The sequence below is a fragment of the Cygnus olor genome, chromosome 1 (genome assembly GCF_009769625.2).
Source record: "Cygnus olor isolate bCygOlo1 chromosome 1, bCygOlo1.pri.v2, whole genome shotgun sequence".
Classification (NCBI taxonomy): domain Eukaryota; kingdom Metazoa; phylum Chordata; class Aves; order Anseriformes; family Anatidae; genus Cygnus; species Cygnus olor.
In genome coordinates this window covers 113472982-113485569 of record NC_049169.1, presented here as the reverse complement: position 1 = coordinate 113485569, position 12588 = coordinate 113472982, and the positions used below count along the sequence as shown (strand labels likewise).

The following is a 12588-nucleotide window of genomic DNA, read 5'->3' as shown; positions in this document are numbered from 1 at the left end:
TGTAAAAACTTTTAAGCTCTTATCTGTTATTAACATCAGGCTACGTTGAACTCTCAAGATGCAACCAGTTCAGACAGGACAAAGAAATATTACTGCTTGTTTCTGCTAAAGGAGGAAAGGTCCCAGAGATCTCATCTTTTCTATTCACTCCAGGCCACATCCTCTTACTGCTTTCCTGAAGTGGGCTCTGGCACTTATCAGAGAGGTAAGACCACACAGCCAAGGGCAGGACCCCATCCTGCCAGCAGGCCCAGCATGCAGACAGAGAAAACCCTTACCATCCAGCAGTTTTTGGGAAACAAGAGCCTTAAGCTTGACCACAGGGTGGGGGGGAAGAAGAGAACTGGAAGTATTTAACTGTAATATAAACCTTGTAAATAAATGGAAAAACAAAGCAATCTGGTTGGCTTTGAAGTATATCTTCCTGTTATTTGTTCCTTGCCAATGATGAGATGAGTAAGCTTCAGCCACCATAACCATTAAGCAATAGGTGTAAGAAAAGATAATGTAAATAATATTTTAAGGGTAACATAAAACTAAACATTATTTATATAACTTTAAGATAAAGTGTCATTACTGTTTCCTAACCTCTAATCTGCAACTGTAATTGATTCATAAAATACCAGAATATGGTCCGCAAGCCATTACAAATCAAAATACAAGCAGGACAGAGTGGGAATAGAAACAATGAATTAAAATTCAAGGACTAGCTTCCTTGTTATCTGGTTATGAATGAAAATCATTGCAAGAACTTGAACAAGAAAAAAAAAATGACTCGGCAATAAAATGAAAAACAGAAAAGAGAAGGGAGGGGAGGGGAGGGGAGCGTAGGGGAGGGGAGGGCAGGGGAGGGGAGTGGGAGGGGAGGGGAGGGGAGGGGAGCGCAGCGCAGCGCAGCGCAGCGCAGCGCAGCGGAGAGGAGTGCAGCGGAGCGGAGAGGAGCGGAGAGGAGTGCAGCGGAGCGGAGAGGAAAACATAAGGGAGATCATTGTCCAAGGGACCTGATGAGTTACATCCACAGGTCCTGAGGGAACTGGCAGAAGAAGTTGCTAAGCCACTGTCCATGATATTTGAAAAGTCGTGGCTGTCCGCTGAAGTTTCTGCTGACTGGAAAAGGGGGAAGATAACCCTCATTTTTAAAAACAGAAAAAAAAAGATGACCAAGGGAAATACAGGACAGTCAATCTCGCCACTGTGCCTGTCAAGATCGTGGAGCAGATCCTCCTGGAAAATATGCTAAGACACATGGAAAATAAGGAGGTGATTGGAGACAGCCAATAAGGCTTCATTAAGGGCAGAGAGTGCCTTACAAATCTGGTGGCCTTCTACAACAGGGTTACAGCATTGGTGGATAGGGGAAGAGCAACTGATGTCATCTACTTGGACTTGTGCATAGCATTTGACACTGCCCCACTGATCCTTGTCTCTAAATTGGAGAGACATGGATTTGACAGACAGACCACTCAGTGGGTAAGGAATTGGCTGGATGGTTGCACTCAAAGAGTTGTGGTCAACGGCTCTGTGTCCAGGTGGAGACCAGTGACGAGTGGTATTCCTCGGGGGCCAATACTGGGACCTCTGCCTTTTAACACCTATGTTAGTGTCATGGACAGTGGGATCGAGTGCACCCTCAGCAAGTTTGCTGATGACACCAAGCTGAGAAGTGCGGTCAGCACACTGGAGGGAAGGGATGCCATCCAGAGGGACCAGGGGCCTGAGAGGTGGGTCTGTGTGAACCTCATGAGGTTCAACAAGGCTAAGTGCAAGGTCCTACACCTGGGCCAGGGCACTCCCAAACATGAAAACAGCTGAGCAGAGAACAGATCAAGAGCAGTCCTGAGGAGAAGGCCCTGTGGATGCTGGTTGACGGGAAGCTCAACGTGAGCCGGGCAATGTGGCTTTCTTCGGGGCTGCAAGCACAACCTGGGCTGCATCAAAAGCAGTGTGGCCAGCAGGGCGAGGGATGTGATTCTCTCCTTCTGCTCTGCTCTCGTGAGACCCCACCTGGAGCACCGCATTCAGCTCTGGGGTCCCCAGCACAAGAAGGACATGGAAGTATTCGAATGAGTCCAGAGGACAGCCACAAGGGGGCTCGGAGGGCTGAAGCACCTCTCCTATCAAGACAGGCTGAGAGGGTTGGGTTTGGTCAGCCTGGAGAAGAGAAGACTTCAGGGAGACCTTAGAGCAGCCTTCCAGGACTGAAAGAGGGCCTATAAGAAACCTGGAGAAGGAGTCTTTATCATCAGGGAGTACAGCCACAGACAAGGCATAATGGATTTAAACTAGAAAAGGGCAGGTTTAAAGTAGATTTAAGGAAGAAACTCTTTACTGTGAGCTGTGGACGCCCCATCCCTGGAAGGGTTCAAGGCCAGGCTGTATGGGGCTTTGGGCAACCTGGTCTGGTGGGAGGTGTCCCTGCCCATGGCAGAGAATTGGAATTAGGTGGTCTTTAAGGTCCCTTCCAACCCAAACCATTCTATGATTTTTTAATCTTTGCTATTTATCAAAATGACATTGCTTAAGCAAGTGCTGCTGTTCTAAATGCCAGAAGTTAACAGCTGCTTTAAGCAACTGACAAACATTATCCTTATTACCTGGCAGCAGCCTGAAGAAACTTATTTTCTGAGAGAAAATACTATATGCTATTAAATATTTATTATCTATTTTAATATCTATTCATTCTATAAATTTTCAGGATCCCAAAAAACGAGACTTCTTCCTGGGTTGTACTTTCAAGCAAGTCAGGTTTGTCTGGACTGGAAGGAGATACCCTACTTACAAAGTTCGGCAAATGTAGCAATCAGCTTTTTTGACACTTGCATTCTCAACTCCGTCACTTCAGGATTCTCAAAGATACGCTGGGCTGCTCCGCAAATTATTTAACAGTTTTTTTACTCGGTGAGAATTGAGTTTATTCTAACCATGGAGTATTGAGGAGAGGGGAGGGAAGGCTTCCCTCGCAGAAGACACCTGCACCAGCCCCTGCGGCGGTCCCAAGCTGGCAGTGCAGTGCTCCGCTCTGGCCAGCAGATGGTGGCCGGAGCTCGGAAAAGGATTTTGCCGGGCAGCCGGAGACCCCCGCTTCCCTTCCCGGTGTGGCCAGCAAAAGGGCTGGCAACTTGATGTCTATCCAGCGGGCATTTACACCCAAACGGGCTACATTTAGGATGCTGCACCTGGTGGCACCAAAGCGGAGTCAGTCACCTAGGCTGCGGGTGGCCACTGCTGAGTCAGGAAATTCGGAAACTGAAGCCGAGACCTAACTTCTTGTCTAACGGGGTGCAAAACATCACATTAAAAGGATCTACCCGTAAGAATTATCCTTCCTGGATCTGCTGAAAGTTACCTTTTCCTTTCTGCTGTTTTTTACAGCAATTAGACAAACCTATTAAGCCCTCTACAACAGAAATTCAGCCCACTCCTTATTTAACACAGGGTCATTTTTGTTCTTGTATTTGTGCACGTGTAAGTCAAATTCTTTAAATCACATTTGCTGCCCAAATTAAAAACATGATCTCCTTTAACCATACATACTTGAAAACTGACGTATACCACCTTATGGTCTGAATTTTTGGGTAGACCTGTGTGAGGCCAGGAGCTGGACTTGATCCTTATGGGTCCCTTCCAACTCGGGATATTCTAGGACTATGAGACTGAGTAGAGTTTGCCATCACTAAAAGGCTAGTCTGGTGTTCCAGGCTTTAGTAACAGACGAGCAGTTGACAACAGAAAGAACTAATGGCTGATGGTGGGATTCCAGCAGAGGAACAAAACAACTACACCGAGATGGTTCAAAAAATGATCTCTGCAAGAGTTGTTCAGAATTGACATATGCAGGACAGAGAGAAACAAGTTGCAGACCATTCAAGGCAATACCATGAATAAAAAGGTTTTCTGTAGAAGAGCCATCAAGAAAGAATGTGTAAGATGTATGTATTGTTTAGCCATGAAAATCTAGATGGTATGGAGATTTCATCCTGACTTAAAGACAAGATGATAGCGTTGTCCACAGCAGTGGAGAAATGTAAGCACAAAGCCTTCCACAATGGAGGTTCCCAGCTTTTATAAGAAGATACAAGAATAAGAGTTAGGTTTTAACCAAGATGAACTAGAACTGACAGCTAGACATCTAACAAAAGAGCTATGAAAGAGAAAGAATGAGAATTTTGCTTGCACAGAGACAAGGTGTAGAGCAGATTATCTGAGTCACTAGAATAAAGATTTCAGCTGAATTTGGTTTTGCAGATGAGATTAACCAAAAACACATGCAAAGGCAAAGAGACATTAAGACTCCCCCCAACAAGCCCACAGAGAACCTCCATAACTCTCTATGTGACATATTGGTAGGAGACTCACAAAAATTTAAAAAAAAAAAAAAAGAAGAAGAAAAAAGAAAGAGTTGTGAAAAACAAGAAGGCAAAAGGCATCAAGAAGTTGTCCATAATCAAAGTCCATGGAACTAAAAGCTACTTGCAAAGGATTAAAGGAGCTCAATTCACAGCTGCTTAGGCAGAGGACTATGAGGACTTCAACGCAGTTATAGTAAAATAGTAAGACAGAAGCTACAGTACAGAAAAAAAAAACAGGATGGAACTGGAAAAATAAAAATATTGATTCTAACACACTATTTATGTTGCAAAGACAGCTTGATTGTCCTTCCCAGAAGGTGGCCAACTGATCATTTTTTCCCAGAACCAACCACCACCTTTTCCCTAGTATTTACATCCTCCTCTTGGTAGGCTGCATTTTTTGGTCAACAACAATTCTTGGCTACTCTCTGAAAGCTATTCTTCAGCTTTCCATTATTCAACTACCATTTTAAAGCCGTTGCAATCAAAAATGATAAGGGATGGTGATACATCCTAAAGTTCAATGATTTTGCTTTTCGGTTCGAAAATAACTAAACACTATTGTACACTAAAGCTCACAGATGTGATGCCAGATTATAACACTTAGGTGAGTACCCTGGAAAGCTTTAAGGAACACAGAAAATTTTCTTATTTGGCAGACTGATTCACTAACTTCACTGTGAAGGTTTTGGGGGACCTTTAGCCTAAAGAAAGTCTCAAAAAAAATCTTTGCAAATTTCTCAAGCTAAATACTGTTATATATGACCAAATTTATTCCTCCTACTGAATGGCTCACATGAAAGTATAAAAACTTCCTTTGCCAGCTCCATTCACTTTGCCATTCTTCACAGAGCCCTAGCCATTACGGCTCTCCAAATCTTAGTATCAAATATCCTGGCACTTAGTTTGAATATTTCACTCCCTCTAATCTTTTTCTGCACAAGCTCCATCCTACAGAGCAATACCAACAGGGTACCGCTTGGTAGTACTGCAGATTTTTCTACCGAAGCCACCTTGGACAGAGGAACAGACATAAATCTGGCAGCAGCAAAAGACTTCAGTCTCCATCCTTTTTAAATGGAATGTCTCATTACCCTGCACCAAATTCTGAAGCTACGACTTACAAGACTTCTGGATTTTAAGTTTTGAAACGCATCTGTGCTGAAGTCTACACCACTGGGCTGTACCCCTTTAAAGAAAGCAAGACTTACCTTTTACATAGGGAGATGCTAGCTTTTGTGGCTGCTGCTATTAGTTAAGAAGCTACTTCAGCAGTTCTAGCAACCCAAAAAAGCAGTAAGGAAAAAACACTGATCTTGACAGCTCAAAAGCACCTGTAATCACTTTCCCTAACTGTGCTCACTTTATCTCTTTGTGATAGTAAGCAGTAAAGTAGTGGTAGTAAAATTCCAGTGCTATCATAGCTGTGTATTTTGCTTTTTGTTTTATAAAAAGTTTATCTTTCCTAGTATAAAGTGTGTTTTGTGCAAAACGCTCTATTTCAAACATACTAACTGTTGACTGCATCAAAACACTTGGCATTAAATCAAGTAATAAAACAATCACATCCTAACATCAAACAGCACTGAACAAAGTTGCTATTAGACTCTTTCCATTTGACTTGGATGATCTTCCTTGCCTCTTATCTCAAAAACATTAGAACTAGAATAACTACAACAAATATGCACTAGATATCTAAAACCAGCTTCCGGTTCGTCCACCCATCCTTGAAGAGTCAGGAGTTGGTCAGTTAAAAAAAAAAAAGAATCTGCCTTGATCCTGTAATTTACAAAGAAAGAATGACTACATCTAAAATGACTTATTTTTTGGCTATCACCTACCTGGTTTGTTAGAGGTTGCTGAATTCGGTCAGTGTATGATGAGGCAGAAACCTGTTGGTCGTTTATGTTCTGCTGCCGACGATCACTGTACTGCTGATGTGAATGGGACATCTGTCCAGCCATCTGAAGGCCAGCAGCATGGAATGAAAACGATGGTGCAAGCCGAACAGATGAAGGTTTGCATGCTGAAGTCTCTCCTCCTGTAAAAAGACAATGTGAGTTTTTAATGCAAATTCAATGGCTTTAAAATATTTACCTGAGTTAGTCTCTATCTCCTAGCTCACAGAGCATATAAACACTTTCACCATTTTTTAATATACACGAGAGTTGTCATACACAATCAACCCAGAAATTATCCTCATATGAAGATTGTTTAGTTGAAGTACCTCCTTCCATTTCAATTGTGACACATCATTCATTAATCATTTATTCATTTTTATCCCTAACAGCCCATCTCTAACATCTTCAGTTAGGTGTCATAACTGGACTTTGGCAGCGGTTATTTTCAAAGATACAAATCTCGCATGTGGATTTCCAAGAAAAGCAGAAAATCACTCAGATTCTGTCTTCAAAGGGTGTTTACAACAACTTTCTGGACTGATTGTACCAAAAGAAAAGAAAAGCTAGTGCCCAGCTTTTATTTTCTGGCCTCAATGGCTATGGTTTCCTACAAACTACTTAGATCACTAGCCTACATTCTTAACTTCCACTCTTCTTCCAATGTACACTGTGCTTCCTCTCAACTTTTTGACTCCTACAGTTGAGTTTCATTGGATTACAGGTAGCAAGCACTGTAACTTCATTTAATTCTTTTTTGGGAAGGTGAAATCAGACTGCAAGAACTAACCACAAAGCAAGAGACAAGCCAAACGCTTGGTGTCAAGTTGCAGGAGAATGACAAACTGCACAGCCAAGGTATTATATTCCATAACACACTTAAAAATGCCAAATACCACAGGCACAGAAACTGCCTCTAACTGGGAAAGATCCAACACCTCTCAGCTGTTGTTTTAGATATATTATATGGTGGTTAATCAGTTCACAGTCTGCTTGTATCATCATTGCTCTCCAACAGCAGAAGACAAAATTAAAGTACAATTTAGTTGTCTTTCTTTGTTAATTAAAGTTTGGCATGTTCCACGTGTAACATCTATCCTTTTACTTTTTGCTGACTACATCAGAGTGGGAAAACTCTCTAAACGGATGCCATACTGGGACAACCTAATAGAGAACAGGATGGGAAAAGCAGCCAGGCACACTGAAGTCAACATCACTACTGAAGGAAGATGAGTGGAATCAAAATCTAAAATCTGGAAGCACAATTATTGGTAAACATTAAATTTAGAAGCAAAATGTGAGATGAGTAATCTCCTTAACCATCAAGGGGAAACCCCATTTCCTGTACAATCAAAACCTTGCAAGAAAATATCATCAGTAGAAAACAGTAGATGAACAACTCGCTTCAGTTTGACTTCCACAAAAATAACTGACTGCTCAACTTACCACCTGTTCTAAGTTAAGAAAAAATAAAATACTGAAAGTGACAGCATGTCATTGACTCAGCACCCAGTAGGGCAGTAAAAGAATTGCATGGGATGAAATAAAACACCATTTTAAATTAAGATCATTTCAGAAAAAGTTATTTATTAAGTACCTTTGAAATAATATTCAAACATCTATAAGTAAGAAAAACTAAGCACAGTACAATCACTACTACTAAAAATGGGTGAAATAAAATTATTTCATGAAATACCTACTGACAGATAACTGGTATTCTTAAGTGTTATAATTCGGTACTACTAAAATGCTAACAAAAACTGCTCCAGAAGATGAACATAAGCCCACATTGCCCACAAGTACCGACATATTTCTCAAAGCTTCATTAAATCTTCAAACACTTAACCAAAGCAAGAAAAAAAATCACAAATTAACTATGATATATGAAAACAACTCTTTTGTGTGCATTGTGGTGCTTCTGGTAACATCAAGAATCAAGACAATCGTACAAACAGAAACAAAATAAAGAAGTTCTTGACCTAAAAACATTATGAACTAAGTAAGCTTAACATTGTTTCCAGTACCTAAACAGGGCCTATAGGAAAGCTGGAGAGGGACTCTCTGTCAGAAAGCGTGGTGCCAGGACAAGGGGTAACAGATTTAAATCAAAAGAGGGGGGATTTAAATCAGGTATTAGGAAGAAATTCTTTACTGTGAGGGAAGTGAGGCCCTGGCATAGGTTGCCCAGAGGAGCTGTGGATGCCTCATCCCTGGAGGTGCTCAAGGCCAAGCTGTATGGGGCTTTGGGCAGCCCGGTCTGGTGGGAGGTGTCCCTGCCCATGGCAGGGGAGTGGAACCAGGTGGGCTTTGAGGTCCCTTCCAACCCAAGCTATTCTGTGATCCTGTGATTCTATGCACAATAAATTGCTCTTAACTATCCTGTAAAACATCCATTAAATATTGCTTTGTGATCCTAGTAAGCTCTGAAAGTGAAACTGTCCTCCAGCATTTAAAGACGGTGAAAATATCAGTAAAATATTTGAGTGCAAACTTTTAAAAACATTTGTATATTTTTCTGTAAAGTAACATTCCAAGTAATGTCTTATGTACACTTACAGTTTGAGCAACAGATTGTCACCACTAACAGTCAGTCAAAAATATTAGTTTATAATAAATTTTAGAGCCATCTACTTGGAAAAATTTTATTTCCTTTTTTGTTGTTTTTGTTTTTAAACCCCAGGCAAGTTTCCCAATAGCATACTAGACGTGACGCTTAGCAAATTAGATAACTTAATAAAAACAAATTTCATTTTAAAAAATCTTCACTTGCACATGTCCCTAAAAAGCAGAAAACTCGCACATACAAAATCCCACGCAGAGTTCTAGTTTATACTTTGACCCCATGGTATCTTCTAACACTCACTCAAAAGATCACAACAAATCTGAGGACAAAACGAATAACACACTGGACACGGTTTAAAAAAGAAAAAAGAAAGGGTTAGAAATATACTTAAGCCCCCAAAAGAACGCTTGCTTCACATCAGCTTTAAACTTTTTAGGCAGGTACACCCTTTCCCTCCTGATTCCTCTAGGAGGATGATATGGCTGTTGCATCTCTGGTCTTCCAAGCTGAAAACTATCACATGGATCAACTCTGTTAATTCAACAGCAGTGTCCCAGAAAGACAAATTTCATGACTTATGACAAGGAGATTGGACAGTTGAATCACAAAGAAAGCTTCACTAAGAACCAGTTTGACAAATAACTTACTCATTCAATTTAATTTTTTTTTTGGATGTTCAGTGTCTGTGACTAACTATTTGCTTGGAGGTAAGTCATACACAAACAATGATGTCAACGTACATCAATCAAAATTGTCTCCAACAAGGAACTTTTATAAGGCTATTGCTCTTTGCTAGAAGTGTAAAACAATTTCACAGAGTAACACTGAATCTCAGAAAAGGGGACACTATTAAATACAAGAGCCTGCCTACAGCCTGATGAACTGAAGCCTGTTAGAAACAGACAAGTAGAAACTGGTTGATTATATAGCGTGTTCTTTTTCCAAAGAGAGAGACATTTTAATAGTCTCTGTGATGATGGCGGTATTCAACCCTTAAAAAAAAATAGCAATAAGCATGAACCACCTGGGTGAAAAGTTTAAGAACCATTAACTATATGGTCTGAAAGATCAGTAGCCAAGTAATTTCCATCTTTACGATTTCTTACTGTCACTGAAATGGAGACACAGAAGTTCACAGATTTCTCTTCCTGAGTGAGAGCAGTGTTAGCTATCATCAAAAAACAAGCAATGTTAGCAATATTCAGGATATGGTCCTTGATGAAACACTTGACCTCATTAGATTTCAGACTTTGTTCCGTGATACCTGCAATCAAAAAACTAAGCCCAAGAGAACCTTAGTACTGCATACTACTATGAGCCAAGAAAAACCTGATAATATTAGGAAGAAATGAGGGGAGAATTAAGAATTGGCTAGAATAGAAATCTTGACTTCTTTAGTTTTAGGTTGAGGAGCCAGCTCTAGAAGAAAGAGTATTTCTTGGCATGGATATTAACTGAGGTTAATGAATATTAACTGAGGTTCACAAACCCCACAATCGCCAAAGTTCTGGAGCTCTAGACATTCAGAAAGTGAACCGATCCATTGACACCACGAGGGTACCAGAATCCAGCGGAGCTCATACACACCACACATCCATACTACAGGGTAGAAATACCTAAGGAACAAGTTCTAGTCAATCATCAATTTTGCTTTCTAACCACTGTATCATGAAACGATAGCACTTGAAGAAGCAACTTGGGAAAGAAACAAAGTGACAGAAAAAGCATGCCAAGATCTCTAAGAAAGGAAGTAAATTAAGGGAAAACATTGCAGATTGGCAATGGGTAGAACTACCTAAAGAATGGGGTTCACCTATGTGTTAGGTCAAGGAATAGCATAAAAACATATAGTCCAAAAGCCACTTTGATATTATGAAAATAATTTGTTTGCCTTTGACGAGACTGTATCACAACTTGTTATGACAAGAAGGTCCAACTCCAGAAGGCATCCCTTGTTTCAGCCTTGACAGCATTATTTCCTATAGTTGCAAATGTAACAGCTCTTTGAAGTGAAGCTGTTCAGAATACTGTATTTCATTAGTCATATTCCACAGACCATAATATAAGAAAAATATAATTAATAACAGGAGTAACTTTTTCGTCTTTTGTAAATTTACTGTCTCTGGAAAGTAACAAGTGAGTACGAAGCGAGCATTAATAAAATACTATGCCATTGTACAAGCAAACCACTGTAACGACAACCAGAAGAAAAAGCTTAAGAGGGGACCAATAGCATAGTGGTAATAGAGATAATGTGTGGTAATAGAGAAAAACTAAGTTATAACCTCAAGAGGTTCATAACTCAGAACTATCTGAAAATATAGATACTGCAGAAATGGACAGGCCTCTCATATGGAAGAAGGTAGGGTTTATTTCTTTAAAGCAGCACCTTCGCATAGTGGAAGCAGATCTCTGAAGCAGATCTCTCAAGTAATTTGATAAGAATTTCATTTTAAATGAGTTTTCCAAAATGTGTGCAGTGTGGTCTTTTAACTTTGGTGTCTAAAAACATAAAAATTTCAACCAAAGTTTTCCCTATGGCTGGGACACTGTAAGGTCTATGCAGTCAGTGCTTGGCCTAAACACAGGACATATAATGCATACTTTATGCCTTGTAAAAAAGCCCATAGATTATACATCAAATTCACATACAATAATAAAAATCTACGTACATTCACAGTGTTTCATGTTCCTTTTCCAAACATGGAGGGTGACCAAACATAAGCCAGTAAGAAGTAGCATACAATGCTGAAAACAATTACATACTAGCTACAGCCAACTCCAGACTCTAAACATTAGAACTAAACCTCCAGAGATGTAAAATGACAAATAAGCACCATCAAAAAGGTCAAGAAAAGCAATCAGAAGATAACTTCTCTTCTGCACTTAAATAGAGAATAATCCACATATATTCCCAGACGCATTAGGTCTGGGTATAATTTTATCCTTACCAAATGATCTTTTTTCCAGGTGTCTTCTACAAACCTGCAGCCTCTTCTGACAGTTGCCATCAAATAAAGAGGTGGCAGTCCCAACAGCTGAGGCAAACTAACAGCTTATTGCCAAAAAACAGATGCCCTGACACCTTTATCCAGGTACTTGGCTATGTCCCTAACTCCAACACTTGTTACAGACTTCCATGAAGCAACTCAACTCACTACCCCAGAGGAGGGGAGAGGGGGGAAAAAAATGGTACTAGCATCAAATTATTCACCCCACCCCAGCTGTTCCAAGGTGTGTTGTGTTTTTTTTTTCACTTCCAGATTAGAAAATGAACTGAGTAACAGAAAAAAGTCAGAGGGTCATGCTGCCATCCAGTGAGAACCCAACATGCTGAAGAAACAGGCTGGCAGCAAGAAGTAGCGATGCCAACAGATTGAGAGAGGTGATGCTCAGATCCGGTTCAAGACCAGCTAAGGAACGTGAAGGTGCACAAGTCCATGGGACACGATGAGATACATCCATGAGTTCTGATGGAATTATTTCCAGATCCTCCTGGAAAATATGTGAAGGCATATGGAAAATAAGGAGGTGATTGGTGACAGCCAACATGCCTTCACTGAGGGCAAATCGTGCCTGACAAATTTAGTGGCCTTCTGCAACTGATGTCATCTACTTGGACTTGTGCAAAGCATTTGATGCTGTCCCGCATTAGAGCCTTGTCTCTAAACTGGAGAGACGTGGATTTGACAGACGGACCACTCAGTGGGTAAAGAACTGGCTGGATGGTCACACTCAAGGAGTTGAGGTCAATGGCTTCATGTTCAGGTAGAGATCA

General features: G+C 40.6%; 1 protein-coding gene across 2 annotated transcripts in view; it reads right to left on the bottom strand.

Moving 5' to 3' along the window:
- The window catches only part of DYRK1A (dual specificity tyrosine phosphorylation regulated kinase 1A), a 91539-nt gene that overhangs the window by 20350 nt on the left and 58601 nt on the right, over positions 1-12588 (bottom strand). For both annotated transcript variants that reach the window (XM_040577469.1, XM_040577478.1), the window contains exon 3: positions 6191-6390. In XM_040577469.1, coding sequence (XP_040433403.1) covers positions 6191-6390 — 200 coding nt within the window. The remainder of the gene's footprint in view (positions 1-6190; positions 6391-12588) is intronic.